General features: G+C 46.2%; 1 protein-coding gene across 2 annotated transcripts in view; it reads right to left on the reverse strand.

The window, feature by feature from the left end:
* Nucleotides 1-24,889, reverse strand: part of ARHGEF3 (Rho guanine nucleotide exchange factor 3) — a 260,975-nt gene that overhangs the window by 69,640 nt on the left and 166,446 nt on the right. The window contains exon 1 of one of the 2 annotated variants that reach the window (XM_008146318.3): nucleotides 1,888-2,085. The exons of the other annotated variant lie outside the window; for it this stretch is intronic. Within the exon in view, the coding sequence (XP_008144540.2) occupies nucleotides 1,888-1,983 (96 nt within the window). The 5' untranslated portion in view covers nucleotides 1,984-2,085. Of the gene's footprint in view, nucleotides 1-1,887; nucleotides 2,086-24,889 lie in introns of those variants that run through there. 2 annotated transcript variants of the gene reach the window in all.

The raw sequence follows: 24,889 nt of genomic DNA on the forward strand, positions 1-24,889 counted from the left end.
TGCTTATGGAGAAGTGAGCCCTACAACAAGGCTTAGCTGTCTTTTGCACTGATACTGAAACCAGAAAACTAGCCCCAAACTCAGTTAGGTTTCTTCTTCCAACTTTGCCTATCATCATTATCAGGAAGTGATACGCCAGATCAATGAAGCTTGGAATTATACTGGACTGGGCACCTCTGTCTCAAGGTATAGTCAGCATAAGAGATACTTCTACTTGGATTTACACACTTAAAAAAAAAATCCTCAATGGTGATACCTGAAAAACATTTACCAACCACTTTTGAAATAAAATAGTTCCTCCCCCATCCTTACTCCCACACCAGGACATCTTCATAAAATGAAAGTAAGTTACATTATATAATCTGGATCCCTTAGGAAAATATTTGACATTTGGTGATACATTTCTTTCATCACATTTGTGACACACAGATATATTTACATTCTAAGTATAAGAATAAGAAAAGACTAAGCAGATGAGTTTTAACCCACATCTTTCACCAAACTCCTAAAACACACAGGAATACGTGATAGCAAGAAGGAACTAGTGAGAGCCCAGAGCTATTTTCACTGTGATTTTATGTGACCCAATTCAATTTATTAATTAAACTCGGTTATGCTTTGCTTCCTTCCAAAAGGAAGCTAGTTTGAGGGGCACTAGCTTCACTGCTCCTACATTCATTAAATTATGAAGTTCCCATTGAAAAACCATTCTATCCATCCCAAACCTGAACAACCTGAATCCTATGCAGGTGCCGTCCTGTCAAAACTTAAACAAGAGTCCAAACACCACTGGGGCCATAACACTTCCACAGCTGCTGGGAACAAAAACTCTTTGTGAAGATGTACAACTGAGCTGGGGTGAGGGGTGGGGATGGGGGAAGACGTTAGTTTGGGCTCAGCTTACAGAAGGCTGATCACAACTAGAGGCTGGAATCTTGTCAGCTTAGAGCAGTTCTCGCTGGAGGCAATGAATCTTCCATGCTGTCCTCCTGAATATATGTAATTCAGTGAGCTGAGTGCACACAGCCGAGCAGACCCAAGGGTAGGGTGCCGGGTGGGTGGAGGGTGGGTGGAGGGTGGGTGGGACCCCCACGAAGGCCGGATGCACACCGGCCTCCATCCTTTCCCTGGTGCGGGTGGCGGTGAGTGTCAATCTCCCACTCACACACATGAGCAAGAGTGATGAGCTGGGCCCTGTGAGTTTCACCATAGCTTGCCAAGAGAAGAAGGTGGCGCGGGCTTGATCCACAGGGAGGGTACAGATCCACAGGCAAGTTCCCAGGAAGAGAAACATTTCTAATGTTCCAAGACAGCTTCCCCCCTGCCCCCGAGACTTTAACTCATTTTCAGGACCCATAGTGGGAGGCACTCAAATGATCATTTAGCCCCCAGACCACTAGCTGACTGACCCCGTGGCCACAGGTGACATGCAGAGGTGCGGCAGCCTTTGTTGCCAAGCCTGACAGGTGAGATATCCTAAAGGGTCCCCGAGACCACCCCTGCTCCCCCAACCCCGGCAAGAGGAAAGGGACACTTAAAGAGTAGCTCTTCCCGGAACTGGGCCTGCTGATACAGTAGGAAGTCCCTCTGCCAGGTCTAGACAGAAGACTGACAGTTTGAGAGCCTTGCAGGAAGCAAGGGCTGGGGGGGGGGGGGGGGGGGGGGGGCAGGGGCAAGAGGCTGCGGCTCCCAGGTGGAGAGGAACAGGGACAGGGACAGGGACGGGGAGAAGAAGGTGGCGCAGGCTTGATCCACAGGGAGGGGAGGGAAGGAGGGAGACAGTGAGAGAGGAGCCAGGGGAGTATGTGTGAGAGACGGAAAGAGCGAGAAGTGGAAACAGAGACAGTGACACGGAGCCGGACCGGAGAGTCCAGGTGGAGCCCCTACCTCGGCGTCCTTGGCCGGACTGCTGGCCGGGGGCACCTCCAGGCTGCAGTTCGCCCTCTTGACCGAGAGGTAGAAGGGGTAATCCTTGGCCACCATGGCGGCTGCCGGGCCTGCCCTTTGCGGTGTCACCGCTGACCCGATGCGAGTACAAAACTCCCAGGCGAAAGGGGGCCCCAGCTCCACGGTGCCGGGCGCCGCGGCGACGCGGAGACTGACAGCCGGCTTCTAGCCCGAAGGCACCCAACCCCGCGCGCCGGCTGGAGGGGCGGGGCCACGGCAGGACACGCCCACCTGGTGGGGCGGGGCGGGGCGTCCCGGGAGCCCCAGGTGCCGCCCCGCAGAAACGCCTCGGGCGGGGGTGCGATTGCCGCCCGGCCCTGGGGCTGCAGCGCTGGACCCCGCACGCCCTGGCGGGAAGCGGCGGCGGCGGCAGCGGGGAGGCCCGGGAAGAAGCCGGGCGGAGGGAAACTGCCCCGGGGAAAGCAAGCGTTTTAAAAGCCCACCTTGCTTATTCCCAGCCAGGCTCCTCTCACACACATTTTTTTTTTTTTAAATGAACGCCATTATAACAGAGTCCATAAACAGTAAAATGCGCCCCATTTTAAACATGGTTTTATTGATTTGAGAGAGAGAAAGGAAGGGGGAGGGATACAGAGACAAAGGCATCCGTGAGAGAGAAACACCCATCGGCGCCTCCTGCACGCCCCCCACTGGGGGTCGAGTCCGCAACCCGGGCACGTGCCGGGAATCCAACCGAGGACCTCCGGGTTCATGGTGGACGCTCCACCCCTGAGCACAGCGGCCGGGCACATGCGCCCATTTTAAGTGCACAGCAGTTAAGTGGTGACAAATACAAACACTTGTCACCACCCCCAGAGAGTTCCCGGGGGCCCTTTCCTCTGCAGCCTCAAGGCAGTCAATCTACCTCACCTTACCAGAAAAAAACACATTGCAAATGCCCAGCAGGCAATTACCAGATCATCTGCTGCAGCCCTGTCTGGGCAGTGAAAACCAACTCGCACCTGCAAACAGCTAATATCCATCAACAGGGAATACTTAAATAAACCCCTCATTATGGAGCACCCCTCAGCAGCGGTCCTAAAGAAGATGGGTCTGTGGGTCTGGAGTGGGAAGATCTTTAATGTATGAGGTTCGGTTAAAAATTAATTACAGAGTAAGCACAGTATAATGCCATTTGTGTAAAAACACATGTACAAAAGAATACCATATATTTTCTATAGATACCTGGAGGTGAGTACCGTTGGAAACCATCCAGAAGGCTCCACAGCAAACTCATATCACGAGTTCTTAGGGCTGAGGGGAGGCAATCAGTACCAGAGGGTACCTGGCATGAAGGGATTAAAGGTAACAAAGGAGACTACAAGTATAGCTAATGCTCTTAAAATTGTTTTTAATCCTCACCCAAGGATGGTTTTATTGAGTTGGGGGGGAGAGGGGATGGGGGAGGTAAGGAGGGGAGAGAGGAGGGGGAGAGAGAGAGGGAGAGAGAGAGAGGGGAGAGAGAGAGGAGGGAAGGAGAGAGAGAGGAGGGGGAGAGAGAGAGAGAGGGAGACAGAGAGAGAGAGAGACAGAGACAGAGACAGAGAGAGAAACATTGACTGCTTGTCTCCCATACGCACCGGGATCTGGGATTGAACCTGAAACCTAGGTATGTGCCCTGACTGGGAATCGAACCTGCAACCTTTTGGTGTACAGGACAATATTCCACCTGGCTAGGGCTGTTCTTAAATTTTTTACAAGAAAAATATATTCATGAGTTTCTTGGGAAATTAGACATTAGTTTTTAAAAATTAAAATGATCATTACCTCAAGTTACTCTGTAGATTGCACTGTTGGCTTTTCTACGCCCTCCTGATCAGAGTCCTGGCCGCGGTGAGTGTGGTTTGGGGAGATGTCGTTTCGACTTCTTCCACGTGCAGGAGGGAGTGGGAAAGGAAGTTTGTCGTCCCTGTTTCCGTGGTCTCTGCTTCCAGCTGAGGCCAGAATCCTCAGTTCCCACTTCCCAGACAGGAAACCTCAGGATACAGGACTCTTTCATCTCAGGTACCAAACCCACACCCTGGCTCTAAATTCACCCACTTCCCCGCCCAACCAGTGAAGATAAACTGCCTCCAGAAGGAGTTCTAGGGAGAATCAGGCCCAGCTTTGCAGCCTCACGGCTGCCACAGACGTGAAGGAGGCTCCTGGAGGAGTGGGCTCCAACGGAGACTGAGGAGAGCGCCTGTTTCCTCTCCAACGTGGACCATAAAGTAGTGAGAAGGAAGCGGGGTGGGACCACTGACCTCTCCTCCCTGTACTCCTGGACACAACTCTGTCCTTTTAGCCGGGGCTGTGCGGGTGGGGTGCTTACACAGGTGCTCTCCACAAGCTTGGCTAAGCTCGGTGGGGGAGTGAGAGGACCCCCATCTCCAAGGGCACCTTAACCAAAGCAGCCCCTGGTTACTTCTGCAGCCAACGCAGGGCCAGGAGGCGGGGAGATGCCTCACTTAAGGCTCCCCTGGCTGCCAAGGACATGAGCGGAAGCACCTGCAGCTGCTCCTCATTCCCGCCCTGCTCTTCTGGCTCCCACCGGCCCGCCATCCCAACTAGAGCAGCGGTCCCCAACCTTTCCGACCTCACGGACCACCAGTGGTCCACGGACCACCGGTTGGCGACCGATGAACTAGAGGACTCTGCCAGCAACCGCCCTTTGGGGGTGGGCTCTGATCCCTGGTGGAGTTTGCTGGGCCTTGTCCTCCAGTTGGGAGGGGTACTGGCAGCATTTGGTGAAGAAAAGAGGGACCCAGCAAACTACGACAGCCCTGCGATTAGACTACTCACTGTAGGATCTGCAGGGCCAAGCAGGAAATCTGACACACCATGAAATCCAGTGTGGTAATAAACGAAGCCTAAGGAAGGGAGGGCGCTTTAACCTCAAGTTTAAGTACAACCATCACAGAGCAAAGAGCAGTCATGGGCTGATGAGAACGCTTCCATATTCACTTTCTCATAACGTTTTGTATTTGCCCCTCCTTAAAAGATTTTGATCCATAAAAATCAACCAATATGCTTGGCCACACAGCATATGTGCAAGGTTACATCTTTTCTTCTAGCCATGCTAGGGAGAACTGGAGGAAGAGGAAGAGGAGAGGGGGAGGAGAGGAGAACGGATCTATAGCTAATGGCCAATAACAATTCACATAGTGCTGCCAACCAAACACAACGAAACGAAAATAGGCCCCAAAAGGAATGTGAAGGGACAGATGGCAATCTGGAGTTCTCTTGGGAGGCCTGAGACAGTGAAAGGATTTTCGAGGGCACTGACCCCACGCAATTTCCATCCTGTGCCCTGACTTCAGGACCTCCTCAGTGTGTGATGTGCTGCTCCCAGATTAGCAGATTCGGGGTTTGGGAAATCTGCCTAGGATTCCAACCGGAGGTGTCTGTCACCAAAGACTTTGTCAGAGAGCAGGCTGCTCCCCAGCAGGGCTCCCCAGCTCACACCTGAGGCTGGTGTCCCAGTTGAGTGAAGCCGCCCAGCTCTGCAATTGCTGCCCAGCTGAGTGGGCCCCAGGAGCCCGGCATTCCCCATCCTGCCTGTGTGTGTGTTTGCGGGCTTAGGAACAACACTGCCCTCACAGTCAGCTCCACTCAAAGCAACAGCACAAAGTGCCTTTCAGAACTCGCCTTCGGCAAAACCCCTTATAATCCTATAAAACGCCTCACAGCCGGGCGGTGTTCCTCGCTAGCCAGAAGCCTGGAGACTGGAATAAAGAAGTCTGTTCTGCATTTCCAGGACTGGTGCCAAGAGCAGGGCCTGCGTGCTCGCCTGGGCTGAGCAGGGCTCATTTGTGCTGCCGGTAGAGTGGTGGGTCTCCACGCATAAGCCCACCACTGATTATGAGCTCCTTTCAGAAGAACAGTCAGCCAGGCGTGGCTGGAAGACCATCAGTCAACTCCTCAAATCCACTGCCACGACTGTGAGCAGAACAGGCTCAGCATGAGGCTGAAACTTCAGAAGTTAGAGCGGTTGTGACAGTCTTCTCGGCCAACGGGACGATGCTTTGTCCTGTCAGCATTATACTTAGCATCAGGGTTAGTGTTCTTCTTTTTCCTAAGCCTAACTTGTTCATTCATTCGTTCATTCATTCATTCATTCATCAAGTAGGTAAGAATGCCTGTTACAGATCAAGTGCTTAATTAGTTACATTTCTCCCCTCTTTTCCACCCATTCCTGAACCTCTATGCCAGGAATACACACCTGCTCAAGAAACACGTTGACTGTAAAACATGGCCGTTCGACGGTAACCTCTGCAGAGAGGTATGCACTTGCAGAAGCAGCTCAAGTAACAGTAGCCCATCCTCCAAAGCATGGCCTTCAGACCCGTGCCTGCTTCCTTGGCATCTAAAGCCATCTCTTCTGTCCCTGCTAGTCTGACATGGTCATGTAGCCACATGTCAGACACACATGTGTACCAACACCTCTCCCCCCCTCTCCTCTCTGCAACTTCAGTCTTGATGGGAGAGGGGGGTTAAAAAAGTCTGCAGAAGTTCTGGCAGTGAATTCTGAGAGATCAGGACTATGGTTTACTGCCAGACAGGTAAAAATGGCACAAATGAAGCACTGACGATATCTAAGATCACACCAGTGTTACTCTCCCTCTGCCTGGGGATATGTCTACTGGCTCCAGGCTAGATTTATGAAAATACATCCCTAGATATTCTGAAGCTGGAAGGCTTCATTCTTGCATTCTCTTAAAGATCTCATTTTCTGAAACAAGTCTGAAAAACTGGTTAAGTGACAGAATTTCTCTCTTTCTCCTAGGATTGAGCTAATCCTATGGATTACTAACTCTAATGCAAAAATAATCAAGACTTTATGTTTGGGGAAAAAAGGGGAGTGAATATCTGTCTTGCCCTGATATGCCACACGCAGGTACATTCCCTAGGCTCTGGTTCATTACAGCTGTGATTCTCAACGGGGGGGGGGTTAACTCCAGAGGTGACATTGGCAATGTCTGGATAGACTTTTCATTGTCCCTGCGGGAGAGTGCTGGTGGTATCTAGTGGGTAGAGGCCCAGGATGCTAGAAAACATCCTATAATGCACAGGACATCCCTGCACAACAAAGAGTTAACAGGTCCAAAATGCCAACAGTGTCACTCTTGAGAAACACTGCATTAAAGATAGAGTAAAGCTGAAATATGGTATCAGAGCCAGATGAATCTTTTAATTTGACCTCAAGGATATTTTCACTTTAGACCTTGATCACTGATTGATGTCAAATGTTAGCTTAGGCATGGCAGTGTCAAGAAAACAATGGTTGAGTGCCAGCCCTGGCCTGGTAACTCAGTTGTTTAGAGCATTGTCCTGATACAACAAGATTGCGGGTTCAATCCCCGGTCAGGGCACATACAAGAATCAACCAATGAATGCATAAATAAGAGGAACAACAAATTGATATTTCTCTCTATCGCTCTCCCTGCCTCTCTCTCTCTCTCTCTCTCTAATCGATTTTTTTTTTTTAAGGCTGAGTGTCAAGAAGCCTCAGAATATTGACATGCCTAGAATCTTTCCCTGATGCCCAAACTTGACCTTTAACTGAATGACAGATTTCATAACATATGAAATGGACAAGAGAATAAGGAAGAATATGGGAGTAAGGCAGGCTGGGGGCGGTACAGAAAATTGTCTTAAACTGCTTCAGATATGAAAATGCACTTCAAAAGATCAGTGAAAAGGAAAGTTTCAATGAAAGACAATATTTGAAGAAGAAATTTGGGAGGGGCACGGAATGTTCCAAAGCTTGGTCTTTCCCAAAACAACCTTTACCACCACATTTAATTGTTTTGGGGGGCAGAAATGCAATCTCAGTGATGAAATAAAAACACCAAAGAGTTAAATTCATTAGTGTTTTGGCTGCACAGTATGTGTGATGGGAAACTTGCCTTCGCTCCAGATTTTGCAATAAGAATCCTGACCTTCTCCAATGTTAGCTGATTACTATCAATAGCTTGTTTTGCTTAGAGAATCCAAGCCATCTCTGAGACCACTTTCTGTATAATACTAGAGGGCCTTTGGACTTTATGGATAGTCTGCATTTGTTTGAGAGTCTTTAATATTTTTGACCAATAATTCAATAAATGTGTTTATACCCCAAAACTATTTATTCCCCGTAGACTACAGCTAATGTATGCATTGTGTACATTTTAAAATACTAATTGTTGCATGGAGAAATTAGAATCCAAAATGTATAAAGTCTACCTTTGGATATTGGAAGTGTTTTCTATCAACTACAAACTCAGCAAAGTACCATATTTCATCAAACCTAAGATACCACAGACTGTAATATGTGGCATTATTTTATGTACTACCAGGAAAGAAAAAAAAAAAGCTGCCAATTAAATTATAACACGTGATCAATTCCAGAGGAGTTAAAAAGAGGAGCAAATGTGCATAAAATAAAACATAACAGTAGTCATCCATCTGGCTGGGATTTGAAAACACACATTTGTAGAAACATGACTTCTGGGAATTCAGGGACAATAATTCCAGAGACTACCTGCGATGAAATCAACCAAGAAACTTATCCAAGCCATATCCCTGGGCCCCACTTTGGGTCCATGGAATTGGAATCTTTAGCAGTGGACTCCAGAAATTCGGATCACAATTATCAGCAAGTCCAATAATGAACCTGGGCCCCCTCCTTCAGAAACACTTCGAATGCAGATCCTCAGGCCAGAGCTGCCCAGGGGTAACATGCGGCAGCACCCAAACCCAGAATGGGCACGGGAACGGCTTCTTTGCTCACCCAACACTGAGAAACTATTATGTGCTAGACAGGCTGCTACATACGTAGGGATGCATTGGGGGATACAATGAAAAATATGCAAGTCCACACTTCAAGTAAACTACCAACTGAGCCACCCACCAGGAGAAGTGTTCTGGCTCTTGGGACCTGATTTACAATCTAGTATCCAGCTCCAATGAAAAACATGCTTATCTTCATAGCCAGGGGGCACGACTGCATTTAAGTTTTTAAAAAATTAGCTGTAGCAGTGGAGAATGGGAGGAGGGTAGTTGGCTTGAGATGTTTACTTGAACAAGACCTGGGGCTGTGGGGAGGCGGGGAGGAGGCTGGTGTGTGTAAAGGAACTTAACTACAGAACAAGTTCAGCTAGCAGAAGCAGACTCCCAGCAAGCATACGCCTTACTCGCCCGGCGGGAGCGGAAGTCGGCTGGGGTGTGCTAGAGAGAGCAGCCCATTAGCCGAAGTGTTCCTCCAGCCCAGGGCGTCCGACAGCACTACAGAGGGGTGAGGAGGTGCAGGTTCACGGGGCACTTTGGTTAAGCTGACTTACACGCGCTTCTGCTGTATGTGAACTTTTTTTCATCTCACATCCAAAACTAAGCTCAGCAAACACACGTCTCCCATGCCCACAATGCTGACTGAACCAAGAGCCTTGGCAACAGAAGGCTGAACACAAGTATCAGCCTCTGGTTCACCAACTTTGGTCACCACCTGGTCATTTAGTTCTTTGGCATGAGGAGATCAACCACCAGATGGCTTTCTGGCTAATGCCTCTCATCCGAGGCTGTCCCTGATGCCCGGGCTTGGAGAACCCTTGCTTTGTGCTCCCACAGTGCTGAGCACCTCTCTTTCCCCAGTACTCATCCTGCTGACAGGGACTGACTTGATGTGTCTCCACTGCTCAACAGCAGCGAGCTGCCAGCGCACAGGGGCTGTCTATCTTGCTCACCACAGAGACTCCAGCTCCTTCCATCACGCTGGCACATGGTAGGAGGACACATAATCTACCTAATAAAAGTGTTACATGCTAATTGACCGCACCTTCACGACGCCCACCAGCCAATCAGGAGTGAGTATGCAAATTAACCCAACAAAGATGGTGGGTTAATTTGCATATGCAGGCACTGAGCAGCTGGGGGCAGGGTGGGACGTTTGTCTGGGCGTGGGAAGGCGGAAAGGCGGCTCTGGCCAGAGAGATGGCATTGCCGGCAGCCAGGGGAACGAAGGCCCATTCTTGTACGAATCTTCATTCATGCATAGGGCCACTAGTTGCTAAATAAAAATTAAATTGAAATGGAGCTAATCAAAGAACACATTGTGAAGGAGGTAAATCCAGAGAAGAATTTTTGCAACGAGGAACAGAAGTTTCTGAGATGGGACGAGAAGTCATATGCACAATACCACAGCCTAAAGACATTTTGGAAAGCACACCTGGGTCCCTAACGCTTATCTTCTTGAAAAGTCCAAGACTCACCGAAAGTACTCTGAGAGCCAGCTCCTGCGGTGTAGGCTGTGGGCCCGCTCAGATATTACTGAGCTTCCAGTTCCCTGGGCTTCTTATACACACCCAGCCAATTACCCTAATTCCTGAACAAGGTCGGCTTCCCGGGAGACTGAAACTCTGGTGGCAAAGGTATGTCAAATAGTTTGTTTTCAGAGACACCGTGTAACATGCTCATCTGAACCTTTTCCTTCCTCCAAAGGCATTTTCTTCCTTTTCCTGCTCTGCTTTTATTTCAGGTTAAACTATAATTTTGTTTTGCTTTTCAACTTGCCATGCTCATACCTAGTGCTATTTAAATATATTTTTATTGATTTCAGAGAGGAAGGGAGAGGGAGAGAGAGAGAAACATCAATGATGAGAGAGAACCATTGATCGGCTGCCTCCTGCACGCCCCACACTTGGGATCGAGCCTGCAACCCAGGCATGTGCCCTGATCGGGAATCGAATCATGACCTCCTGGTTCATAGGTCAAAGCTCAACCAGAGCCACTCTGGCTGGAGCCATGCGGGCTGAGTTAAACTTTGCTCTCTTGAGTTGGGCCCAGAGGGACTGACTTTTAAAGGGGTAGGGGAGTTTTTTGCCTGTTTCTGCAAAATTAAGCATGGCGCTTATCTGAAGTGCCCAGACTGATGGGCAATTATGGACTCAAGGACTTTTTAACCCAAGGAAACTGCCCTGCTGGCTAGTCTACCAAGGGACGACCATGGTCTCCCGTCTGGCCTTTCTGGAACATTACATGCTCTGAGAGCTCAGTTTGATTTAAACCCAGTACACGCTGCACAAAACCCATCTGTCAGTGAGTGGGAGGAAGGGAGGGTAGAGGTAAGAGAGAATTAAAATTGTAAAGCCAACATCACGTGGCTTCCTCCTTGAACTTTAATAACCCGGTGCTGCCTGCGGGCTCAGAAAAACCAAGTGCAATGGGTAGGGACAAGGATTGCGCTGGTGCCAGGAAAATGCAATAAGACATAAATTTTACAAGGTAAGCAATGAATCAATGCCCTCCAGAAACAAAAAGCCTTTAACATCTCCAAAGTTGGCAGCCAGATGCCTGAAACGTTGGTTCAGTGCATCCAAAACGCACAACAGGTAGGACCACCTTCTTTTAGATGAAGTCATCGTCCAGGGCAAACAATAGCTGGGGAGGCTGGATTTTATGATTCAAGGAAGGAGGGGAATTAGATCAGTATTTTCTTTGCCACAGCAAGATCCATTTGAATGCACATTAGAGGTTTTCCACATGTTGGGCACATTTTCCAGAATGTCTGTAAAGGAAACACGCTGCAGACTGCCTTGGTTTCTGAAAGAGCTGTCTTTCTCCCTGGGAGGGGGAGGGATCTGATTTGTCCCATGACATTCTTAAGAAGATCCGCAACTCCAGGTCTTCCTTCGGGTCTGCCGTGGTTCTGAAATGCAGCTTGTTATTGCTTTACCCCCAGAAGTGTTGAAGGAAGTGCCTGTCACCATAACTCAAAAATAAAATTGAAAACGATGCTGGCAGAGCTCAAAAACCAAAGGGATCAGCATTCTGCTGCAGTTTCCTGTTCATAAAACTTTATAAAAACAACCCACCCATCAAAGAAAAAAGCCTACAACAATAGCTCATTATTCTCTTCCTAAACGCTTGCCTCCGACCACTCTGAAATTAGGTGCCATCACATTTCCTGAGTTATGGGCTCTGAACACCACATCCCTTTCCTCCCTTCCTCGCCCCTACCCAACCTGGCATCATTCCTGAATTTAGACACTTCTCTAGTGTATGGGCTCAGCAGAGAGAGGCCAGCATTCGCCTTCCTACCTGTCCAGAGACCAAGCACCTGTACCGGCTAGAAGCAGGAGTAATGGAGGCTTCCTTCCCTCAAATTCATTTTCATTTCCTAGAGAAACTTTTAATATGGAAGGTGCGAAGTTACAAAGTGAAAAAAACAAAACAAAAAAACCCATGCAGACTGCTCCAATAAACTGAAAAATAGTATAAATGCATTGCCTTGTGACATTAATTTTTGGCTCTAAAGTAAAAATGTATGGAATATTCAACACCTCATCCTTTAGTACCTGATAGAATATAGGACAATACAAGCTCTAGAAAAAGAAGCTTAGATGCAAATACCAAGTTTTCCACTTGCTGACTATAGGACTTTGGACAATTTATTTAACCTGGCCAAACCTCAGTTTAATCATCTGTGAAATGGGGATATGAGAGTTTCAAGGCTTTAATGAGGTATTAATAGTTTAATGAGTTAATACATGTCAGTATTTTAGATACAAGGTAAACAAATAATCCATATTGTTATTACCTTTCTAGTATATAAAACATCCCACTCCCTTTTGTTTCAATGAGTTAGAGAGGAAAAGATGGGATTTGGGGATCCTTGCTTCCAAAGGGGTTAATTCTTTAATTTAAACCAATGGTTTCAAATGTTGATTTAGTTCCTGAACATACATAATAAAAGCAGCACAGTGAAGAGTGGAACTGACCTAACTTTGAAGACATGGGGTCTAATCCTGGTTCTACAACTAAATTTGCTGTGTGACCTTCGGCAAGGCAATTAAACTCTCTGAGGTGCAGTTTCTTGAACTATAAAATAAGGAGATTTAAACAAAAATGCTTATCTTCCTAGCCAGCGTGGATCAGTGTTTGAACCTCGACCTATGAACCAGGAGGTCATGGTTCAATTCCTTGTCAGGGCACATGCTCAGGTTGCAGGCTCAATCCCCAGTGGGGGGCGTGCAGGAGGCAGCCGATCAATGATTCTCTCTCATCATTAATGTTTCTATCTCTCTCTCCCTTCCTCACTGGAAACAAACAAAATATTTTTAAAAAATGCTTATCTTCTGTGATTCTATAAAATAGCAACAGCTGATGTATACATGAAGTATTGCTTAAATTTTATGCTGTTTTATTTCAGGAAAGAAAATAAAAATGATAATGCTATTGACGAAAGCATCCTTGCTTAAAACCAGCAAGTTTGATATAGGCAGCCCACAGTTTGGGTCGGTTCAGTATAATCATATTTCATAAGGGGTCATTAGAAAATTCAGCTCGATGTCCTCATTTGTCAGGAAATGCATAAGCATATGGATTTCTTTAACATCAAATGGTCAAGCAAACAAGATTGAAGCAGGGGTAAGATCAATGATGACCAATGAAACACTGAAGAGAAAAATGCAGCGAGACTAAAAATGGAAGGGAACGGGCCTAAAATACACTGTCACTTAAAAATAGGCACTTGGCCGCAGGGTGCTGTGTTATCTGTACGACAACATTTGGTTCCTACTGTGTCCTCTTCCTACAGGCTGTTATGACTGTGAGAGCTCTCTGTTCCTTCAGTGACAAAGTCTTGCTGCTGTGTGGATCCCGAGCACGCCCCCCCCACCCCCCCAGGCATGACTTCCTCTCTGCCTTTGGACAAGCTCTGCGTATGTCCAAGTAGCAGGGCTGCAGCCAGTTCTCTCCTGAGTGCAACACACAGACGGCTGCTGGCGAGAGCTGAGCACCAGGGGCTTCTCAAGGCTGAGGGCCCTGTGCACCCAAGCCAGATGCCGATGCAAAATACTTACATCGATGTCACACATTTTGAAAATCGGAACTAAAGACAAAGATGCATTGCAGCAACTTCTGAGCAGTGCCTTAGAGATAACAAATGGAACCAGAATTAGCCAACAAACCATATGCTTCATTATTCTTTATTCTGTGTCTTCCACTTGACTGTCAGCTCCCTAAGGGCAAGAATCATGACTCCTGTTCACAGCTGTAACCCCAGTGCTGGCAAGTGACCAGAGCTCAACCAATGATGGCCATAGCTAATGCTGTCTGAGGGTTTGCTCTCTGCCAGGCACTGTTCTTTGACTTTACGGGATGTATCTCAGATAATCCTCACAACAATCCAATGAGGTGGGGACATCTATTAAGGGAGAAACTGAGGCACAGGGAGCTTAAGCAACTTGACCCAAGTGCTAGAGCTGGTAAGTGGCAGAGCTGGGGTTTAAATGCAAGGACTTTGCTTCAGAACCCGCAGTTCCAATGATGAAGTGGAACATAATTTCTGCAGTCTTGCAACTTAGCAGGTTTTCTAATGCCAGAGACCATGATGCTGAGAGTCAAGGATGTGAGCCTATTAGCTATGTTGGAAAGAACAAGCGACAGTCGGAAGACCTGGGTTCAAACCTTAGCCCTGGGCTCCTACACCAACTTTGGTCAAGTCCTGTGACCTCTTTGCTCACCAGTTTCCCCTGCTGGTTAATACGAGGTTAGATGGTCACTCAGGTCCCTGACAGTTGTAAATCCCAGATGCTAGAGTCACCCTAAACACAACTGCAGGTCACACAAGTGTGCTCCTCCATCCTCCACCAAAATATCCTCAACAATCAAGCAAGTTTCTTAACCTTCCAGGGCCTCGGTGCCCTCATCTGCAATTAGGATACAATAGCACCTACTTCAAAGGGTGGAAGGGAAGATTATAGAGAAGCCAGGTAAGGGGTTGACACATAGCAGTAATTTCATAAACAGTAACTAGGTTTATTATGGTCCCAAAGAGAGCTTCGAGGTAAGTCTGGAGGAGGGAAAAAAATCTTCTCAAAGCCCCTGAACCAACCAACCCATCAAAAAGACAGTGTGGACACAAAGATTTTAAATAATTTCTAAGAGCAGAATCCCCAGAGCAAAAATTCCGTATTGGATTCTCTTTCAAAAACGGGAGCAATGCAGACAGGTTTGAGATGACTTTGGATAGAACAAAAAGGAACCACTGTGATTTGGGGAGTTCACGTGTGAGTGCTGAGATGCTAGAAAATAATGTTAGCTGCCATTTGCTCTATGCCAGGCCCGTGACACGTATTATCTTACCGAGTCCTCGCAACCTGCTGAAGAGTGTGCTTTCCCAGTTTTATAGCTGAGGGCAGAGGCTCACAAAGGTGAAGTAACGTGTTCAAGGTCACACAGCTACTGATCCACACTAGAACTCAGTCTGCTAGGAACGCTGATGGCCTTAACCACAGCTGCACCCCCTCCCCAAGGATAGAATGTTGTTGGCCACAGCATGGCCCAGATCCACAGGGAAGCAATCTTTTTCCACAACGTGGGCAGGTGTTTTTATATGTAGGGTGTGTGTGGCTCAAGCGGCCTTGGGTTTTAGTCTCCGTTTAGCCACAGACTCCTGGGAGCTGTGGACAAATCATTTGATGTTCCTGGATCCTGTTTTGATCAAACAGAATGGAATGGATTAGAGTCTTCCAATCCAAGCCTTGTGGAACATTAACCACATTCATTTTATAACCAGGAGGTCAGGGATGAAAGGGTCAAGGCTTGAGCTGACCCTCTATTGTGATATCCTGGTTGGGGGAAGTAGTGGAATACATTTGCAAGCACGAATCCTCAATTCCCTTTCATCTTAAAAATTCTGAAATTCTACTGAATATGATGTGACAGAGGAAGAGAAAAGGGAAGAGAGGACCTGACAGGAATCATGGGTGAGGTTGCAGGGGGCTCACATTGACGCTGTGTTTACATACCAACCACACTGTACATACTTAGCTTATTTGGGATGCTGTGGGGTAGAGAGAGCTGGTGCAGATAATGGGGAGGAAAGCTAAATCTCTCCTTTTGAAATGATCCCTACAGCACACAGCAAGCACTCAATAGATGCTGACAGAGTTGACTTCAAAGGAAAACAGATCTGGATCAAATTGACAGACGCTGAGCTGCTGCAGAAGATGTATGAATATGTCAAAAATACTAACAGCAATGCCTTTCTTTTGTTCCCAGCCACCCACTCCACCGTAAGCCATTTTCAAACTAAAGATCAATTCTCTTTTGTGCGAATGAGCACACCTCTCCCAGGGGGATAACCACAGGTGAACCCTCCCCCTGCCTCTATCCCACACATTTGGAATCCGAACAAAGGTGAGCTGAATGGAGCTAAGAATTCTTCTCATTTTCAATTGTATCGTTGCCCAGGGTAGTGACAAATATTGTTTCATGCGTTTCCAGCTTAGCTTTAGAGCTCAAAGGATAAAGTGCTTCCGCAAGAAAGAAAGAGAAGAAAGGAAAGTAAATAAGAGAGCGAAAAAACTTAAGCCACATATATATGACTTTTTAAAAAATTAAAATAGCAGAGTCTTGTCCTCCCTGGAAAGGGGGCAATGTGCCCCAGCCTCAGACCTGCTGATGTCTCCATCTTGAGATACCAGGAGTAACAACCTCCAGGAGTTCTCTTTGTACTTTTATTCTAAAAACAGGATTTCAGAGTAACCTCAGTTCATCTGACTCCTGGCTGATGTTTCTTCCATGAAACCAGGTAGCCTCATGAGCCATGTTCCCAGCACACACACACACACACACACACACACACACACACACACACGGGCTGGCACATAATAAGATCTCCATACCTATTTGTTGACTAAATTAAAGAAAAAGACTCAGAAGATATGTACCGAAGGCCACCCACATGAGTGGATTGATTGACTGTTGACTGACATTTAAAAAGTTTTATGTAACTTTGAACTCATGTCCAGAACAGCCCCTCCCTCCCCCTTCCCTGCCTTTTCAAATATCACCAATTATTCAAATCCTAGACCAAGTTCTTCTTCTGAGAAGCCTTCCCAAATCAACCAGCCCACAGGAGATGGTTCCTCCTTTTGAGTTCTAACAACCGTTACTACCACCACTCATTGATCGTGTTCTGCCAGGTGGCAAGTTTTGAAATTACTTAACTTTCTACAGCCACAGACCTTTTCTTATTATCTCCCAACCTAGAACTCCTAAAGGCAGGGCCTTCCCACGCCTACCTCCAGATCCCTTCTTAGGGCACTGGAGCACAGAAAGAATGACTTCCAGAGCAATGGCTAATCTATTCAACTTCTTCCAACTAGTTTCATGGTCAGTTGAACCTTTGTGCTATTTTCCTGCTGCTGGGAAGGCCAGTTACAACTGGTAGCTGGTCAACTGCATAAAACTCTACTGAGGGAAGGACTTTAAGGATGTGTTGTCCCCTTAAAAATTAAGGAAAATACTTATCAAACCTCCAGTTCTACTCACCATTTACAGAGAAGAGGAGGATCGAGGAAAAAGTAAAGCCATATCGGGAGAAAGCAATCCCTGAATCCGGAATAGAAAACATTTCACAAGATAAATGACCGGGTTTCTACAACAGATCAACAGCATGGGGAGAAAAGAGAGGGAGGCAGAGTTTTACAGAATATTACCCATAAGAAATGGGTGGAGCATGCTGGGACCCTGATTCAAACAGGCCAACTGTACAAGAACCTCTTTGAGAAAAATTAACAAGAACCCTTTAATATCACCTACGATGCAGTCCAAAGGCAAATTTGAATTTGGGGAAATTGATGACACAAAGAAATTCTTAGTAGTCTTGTTAAGTGTGGTAGTTATGTAAAAACAATAAAACGTCCCTATCAGGTAGAGATGTATACCGAAGTACTGACCAGTAAAATGATATGAGGACTGAGGTTTGCTTAAAGTACTCCCCCAAAACAGTGTGGTGAGATTGCTGAGGCTGGATGTTGGGGGAAAGGGGGTGCTAATTTTACTATTCTCCCTACTTCTCTAAAGTGGGCAGATCATAAGGTGTCATGTTTAACATACTAAATTGCCCAACTTAGAGAGTTAGTTTCCAATGCTGGTGAGGGTATAGTGAGAATGGCACACTTACAATTGTTGATGACAGTAAAAACTATCACATCAAGAGATGTTAGTATATACCAAGAGCAACACAAAAGTGCAAATGTTTCTACATGTGTGAATTTACCAAAAGAAAATAAACCAAAATAAAATATTTTCAGTGCCTAGTCATTTAATAGTGATTAACCAGAAATAACAGTAGGCTAGCTACTAAATATGGAGAACACACTATGTGCCAGGAACTACGTGAAATGCTGTAGCTACGTTCTCCTCTAAACAACCCTTTGAGCAAAGTATTCCCCCAGTTACGTCCCCAAGAGGCACAACTAGGAAGTGGCAGAGCAGGAAATATGGGTCAGGCTGGCTCCAGGCCCTGCACGCAGTTACCCTGAAATCTCAATGTCGAACAACAGAGGATGTTTAATTAAATTGTAGGACAGCCACTGGATAAGCACTGTGTAAACATTAACAAGTCTACTTATGAAGTCAAGCAACGTGAAAAATGCTAGGTTAAAAAGGCAGGAAGAAGACTGATTATTAGGGCACCTCTGCAACCTGTCTATATGTGGAAAAGCGTGGCAGGGAAAATACCCAAAATAAAAATCCTGGTGGCATCAGAAGGGCGGTCTCCCAATGATGGGCCATGTGGTCATGTTATTTTTATAATGAAAACAATGGAAGGGGGAGGTTACTGAGCTGAGATGTGCGACCACTGCTGATGCAAACAGTTTTGGTAGCGGGGTTTCCATAAATATTGTGAGCCATCAGTTTCTTCATGTATGTTTTTTCCCCCTTCTTCTTTGGAAGTCTACCAAAATTAAAGAAAGAAATATTCTTTTCCTCTCCCCTCCCCGCCCCCCCGCCACCGCTAAAATATCTTTCCAATGAGCTCTGCTAGGAATTCACCTATTTTGATCAGGAAGCAAGAATTATCCCCCAGTTTCCTCTTGCAGCAGAGGCCGAGTAAGATGTTACAAGGTAAGATCGATGTCTTAGACATAGCCCAAGAGGAAAAGAAGACAACAGTGTAAATGAATCTACAAAGGACTGCTTTATGATTGAGGTTCCCTCGGAGTCTTGTGAAATCCTCTCACAGGTCATATATTATTCGCATGACTGAGAAAAGCACCAGAAAACAGAGGTCCAGTTCTCCATCTTATCATGGTCCAGCTCAGGCACATCCTCACGGCACCTACCAGACTGCTAATCACCTCAAAATCCCATCCCGCCGTCAGCATCCTGGATTCTCTCCTCTCCCTCCCCATCACCTCCAGACAAGACACATCCGATCCGCTCCAGAGACAAGTTCACGGTGAGATTGCATACACAGAAGTGCTTTGGAATCTATGAAATGCTCTACAGATGGGAGGTTATCCTGATTAAGAATCTGATATGTGCCCTTGTGCGTTTCTTTGGCCATAAATGAATTCCAGGGACGTTCCTTGGGGAGGGAAAAAAACAACTAACTAGACCCCGGGTTATTTTAACTGGGAGAACCAGGGTTGCCATAAATAATCAGCGTTTTATGACAAAGCTCCTGCAGGACCCTGGCGATCATTATCACCTGGAATAACGCACTAATCTGTGAGCCAAGCCACACGACCATTTGCGACTCTCTGTGGTATTTATCAGCGCCTGCCACCAAGATAACAGCTTAATCTTGAATGGAGGAGGCAAGAATATTTTAAGAGAAAGCCCTGCAAGATATTCCCCTTAGAAAAGCTAAACAAAGAGGAAAGACTCGGGGAAAGAAGGGAAACAGAACAAGCTAGACAGCCAGCTGGAAGCCAAGACTGCGAGATAGCCACCGACCCCTTCAGGGAGTTAGCGCAACTTCTGCTGAAGATTATGGAAAAGCTACTGTTTCCAAGCCTCTGGACATCAGAGGGAAAAACACACACACAAAAGAGAATTTGCTGAACAGAAAGCTTTAAACAATTCAAGTTCAAACAAACAGAATTCCAGGAATTAGGGAAGAGAGGAAATTGCAAGGTGCTTTGCAAACCACAGCAAAGAAAAGATGTTTATTAAATGTCAGTGATAAAAATGGAGCTCTTGTTGCCGTGCAGTTGATTCCAGAGGGGGGAAGGGTGAGGATAAGAAATAATCACAGTCGCAAATAATAATAGTAATTGTAAGAATAAATGATTGTATTCCTGGCAGCTGGCCTTTTGGACCACTTATTAGGGGCAGCACTGCTGAGTACTTTGTAAGCGTCATCTCCTTTAATCCTTAGGTCAGCCCTGTGAGCTCAGACCTACTAATGACCCCCTTTACAGATGAGGAACCTGAGGCTCAGACAGGCTCCACAACTGCTTTGAGGTCACAATGACAGGACTATGATTCAAACTCAGATCTGTTTAAAAGCTCAGCCTTTGAACGATTTACACACAGGCATATAGAATTACCAGCTCTTACAGATCATTCTATTTTTTGAAGATCACTGATAATTCTAAAATTCAGAGCTGATGGCCAAATTGGTCAGTATTCTGGCTCCTTGCCTTCCTTCCTCAAGATAAGAGGAAAGGAATGGAATGCTAGTTCTGGAAAGGAGGAAACCAATTAGGAAAATCCGGGGAATTTTTCTTATATGTGGTCCATCATTATCAAGAGGCAAATATACACCAGGATTCTCAGAGTAAAACACTTTAGTGGCATCACCGTTTTAAGATTCTCCTACCAAGCCAAGTGTTCACCTCTAAAAAGGAATGCGAAAACCTTGTGAGGTGACAAGGTCAGGGTTCCACAGCCAGCTGATTACTGAGCATGTCAGGAGCCCAGGCACTGGAGTCCAGCTGCCTGAGTCTGAATTCTGACTCACTTTTGCTCTGGGATCCTGGGTGAGTAAATCTTTCTGAGCCTCAGTTTCCTCACCTATAAAATGGGGGTGGAAAGAGGACACAGGGCTGTGGTGAGGACTGAATGAGAGGGTGCCTGGAAGGCATGAGCACGGTGCTGGACACAATGTTAGCTACTGCTCTTGGCACAGCCAACCAAGTAGCCAGACCACTTCATTGACAAAGACCCCTGCACTCATGCCACACTCTTCACAAGATGTAGAACATTTGGGTGTGGAATGAGTACATGACTTTGTAAAAGCACCAATTAAGAATCCTGCCTGCGCCCTAGCCGGTTTGGCTCAGTGGATAGAGCGTTGGCCTGTGGACTGAAGGGTCCTGGGGTTCAAGTCCAGTCAAGGGCACATGCCCGGGTCGCAGGAGGCAGCCGATAAATGATTCTTTCTCACCATTGATGTTTCTCTCTCTCTCCCTCTCCCTCTTCCTCCCTCTCTCATTTCCTCTCTAATATATTAAAAAAAAAAAAAAAAAAAAAAGAATCCTGCCCAATTCAAGACCTTGTTCTTTCCCCAAACCATAGTCAGTAGTGGAGAAGAGAAAATCAATATTCACTGTATGTTGTTGTTGTTTTTTTTCTATTGGGTTTTGGTGTTTGACAAAAACTGATAACATCCGATGGTAGCTTTTCCAAAAAATTCAATTAGAAACTCGGAAGCCTGACAGGCAGCAACGTTTTCTGTTTGGACAGTTTTATTTTGTAATGCTGGTGAGAACTGACAAAAGCTATTGCTCTTCACCATCACATGACATAACTCAGTGAGCCTTCATTTTTATAGGCTTAACCAAGCCCAACTGCTCCAGTCATGACTTTCATTGCTTATGTTCTTGGCACCTGGAGTAGATTCTTAGAACAAGAAGTTCATGCTGCAGGGCACTCTGGGGCTTTGACTCGCTCCGCATCAGTCCCTCCCTCTTTTAACTACAGTCCTTCCATTTTCTTTGGGAAAACAGCCTCTCAGTGCTTGTCGGTTCAAAGGGGCTGAGCCCAGTCAGTTCCCTTGGGAGTACATGTGCCTCAGGACTGGCCAACCAGCAGCCCCTCTTGCTGGTCACAGCAGTTGGTTCAGGAAAGAGCTTGAGAATCAGGCTTGAGATTTTTGCAGGAAGAACTGGGCAAGAAAGCTGCCGAGAACCAATTCCAGCATGTAATAATTACAAGAGTTCCGTCAAAAGGTTGATGGGACTTGGGCGGCTCAACAAGGGTGAGACACATATGTCGTTACCGGCACTTCCCCCAAACCTGAATAGGATTGTTAACTGCCAGACAGCTCAGGGCATTTATTGCCTCCTGTTGGCCAAACACCTGAACAGCTGTAGGCTATTCCCCAAACTGATAATGCTTCTGTATTCTACCCTTTGATACCGTACCCTTTGAAGTGTATATTTCCACCTTGCCTTGGGACAAATTGTGTTAGAATAAAAGCACAGGTCCTTGGTCAAGGGAGAGTCTTCAGTTCCCTTTAGCTGAAGCTCCTCTGACCCCCAATGCCTTTCAAAAATATCTTTCGTCCTTGGACTCCTTCTTAATCATCTAAGCGCAGCCCCTTTCTCCAGAATGCTGAACCCTTTGTAAGGCTGGGAAAAGAACCCCGGCAGAAAGCAGCTGGAAATTAGAAGCAGGTAAGTTAAGAGCTGCTGGGGGCCATATTGCCAGCAGGAAGGGAGGACATATCTGAGAATGGAACCACCAAAGAGAAATAAAAACCGAGAAGTGAAAAGAGAGAGAGAAATTCCTGAGGAAAATGAGCACCTAGATTAGTGATGGGCAACCTTTTGAGTTTGGTGTGTCAAACTTCGCCAAAAAACTGAGCATAACTTGGATAGTGTGTCACTTTGAGGAAAAAACTAACTCCAAGACTCTAGTCGCAAATGTTTCATCCTCAGGAGCAGCAAATGTTTCATCCTCGGCATGCGGCCATGTGTCATCAGAAATGGCTACGCGTGTCAGTGCTGACACGCGTGTCATAGGTTCGCCATCACTGACCTAGATCCAGCCATGACTGAAGGCAATAATCCTGAACATTTCTGTTATGTGAGCATAAATTCCCTTTTTGCTTAAAGGGATTTGAGTTGTGTTTCTGTCACTTGCAACTGGAAAAGTTTCAATTCAAATGCATACACAAAGGTCTTTACCATATAAATGAGTACTTGCCTCCTTGCTCCCTTACATTATTCAGGATTTACATTACATATCTAAGTCTCACTTCCCTCAATGAGATTGTGAGTTCCTTGAAACTAGCAGACAAGTGTGATAACCTACTGGTAAAGTAACACTTTGTGCCAAAACCAAACTTAGGGTGGCTGAGGAATCATTTTATCAGAAAGCCAAAGAGAAGAATGTAGGAAAACATGAAGGATGCGTCACAGGTGAGCTTTTGGAAGCTGATGGCATGAGGAACCAGGGTCTCATGAGTATCCGAAGCTCCCTCCAAAAGTTTCATTTGCCTGATTATCCTCTCTCAGCCATCCACCACCCTGCACTTGATCATCACAGCAGACAGGAAAATCCTTACCTAAGCTTCAGGCTAGAGGTCTACTTAGAACTGTGAATAACTTTCTACTTATCATGGTAACACCAATATACCTGCTTTCTTTTTTAAGAAATTTTTATTGACTGATTTTTTTTAGAGAGAGAGAGAAACATTGACTTGTTGTTCCACTTATCTATGCATTCATTGGTTGATTCTTGTATGTGTCCTGGCCAGGGATTGAACCCGTAACCTTGGTGTATCAGCCTGCTGCTCTAACCCAGTGGTCGGCAAACTCATTAGTCAACAGAGCGGCAAACCGCGGCTCGTGAGCCGCATGTGGCTCGCGAGTTGCAGTTTGCCGACCACTGCTCTAACCAACTGAGCTACCCAGCCAAAAATGTTTTGAAGTGTTTTTTTAAAGCCCATATTTCACACGGTATACCAGGAAAAACTTCCAATGGATCAAAGATTTAAATGTAAATGTGAAAACAAGTAAGTTCTACAAAAAGATGGGCACATTTCCTGGTATAGGGAAGATTTTTCTAACTATGACTCAAAGTCCAGAAGAAAAGAAGACATTAATAGATCAAAATGTCACAAAATATAAAACACACAAGAACCCATCTACATGGCAAACACAATAAAACATCATAAACAAAGTCAAAAGACAAACAACAAACTCGTATCAGAAAGCTCTCATCTCCATAATACATGAAGTCCTTCTAGAAATCAAGATGCAAAGGACCAACAACCATCTCTGTATGCCTGTGTGTTTCATTAGTATGAAAACAAAGCCCTTTATAATGCCACTCCCCCTACCCCGCCCCTTCTCATACACATCCAAAATGACCTGGATGGTCCGGCACACCTCTGGCCAGATGGCTGAAATGGGGCCTGACAAAGTGCTGAATTACCCACAGCTCACTCCTGACCTCCAGGAAAAAGGAGGGAGAAACCGAATCATGTACCTCCAGGAGGACCTCCTGGGCAAAAAAATTCCTCAGAGAATCAAGAAATGACTCGTGTCTATGTTTCCTCAGTTTCCCCAAAGTCAGTGAACCTATGCTATTTATATAGCAGTGAACAGAGAGAGAGAGAGAGAGATGTGGGAGGAATTTACCACAATACTTATGGTGGTTACCTTGATGGAGGCTGTGAGGTGATTTTTACTGTTTGGTATTTTTTCCAGTGTTCTGAAGGAAGCACATTTTTATAAATTTAATAAAGACTTTTAATTATTTTTAAAGTGAAGGGAAGTGATTGGGGTGATTTTTAAAAAATATATTTTTACTGATTTCAGAGAGGAAGGAAGAGGGAGAGAGAGATAGAAACATCCATGATGAGAGAGAATCATTGATCAGCTGCCTCCTGCAAGTCCCCCACTGGGGATTGAACCCACAGCCCGGGGATGTGCCCTTGACCTGGAATCGAACCTGGGACCTTTCAGTTCACAGGCCAATGCACTATCCACTGAGCCAAACTGGCTAGGGCAGTGGTGGGCAAACTGCGGCTCACAAGCCACATGCGGCTAGCGAGCCGCGGTTTGCCTCTCTGTTGACTAATGAGTTTGCCGACCACTGGGCTAGGGCCATTTTTGACCTTCTTGACACGGTGCAGCAGGCAAAGGCATCAAGCTTATATCTGATTAATGCAAGCCCTCTGATCACGTTTCCTTACTCCTCCCCCATCCTCTATGTTTAAGAGGTAACGCCTGAT

This window comes from Eptesicus fuscus, chromosome 18 (assembly GCF_027574615.1).
Source record: "Eptesicus fuscus isolate TK198812 chromosome 18, DD_ASM_mEF_20220401, whole genome shotgun sequence".
In the NCBI taxonomy this organism is placed as follows: Eukaryota; Metazoa; Chordata; class Mammalia; order Chiroptera; family Vespertilionidae; genus Eptesicus; species Eptesicus fuscus.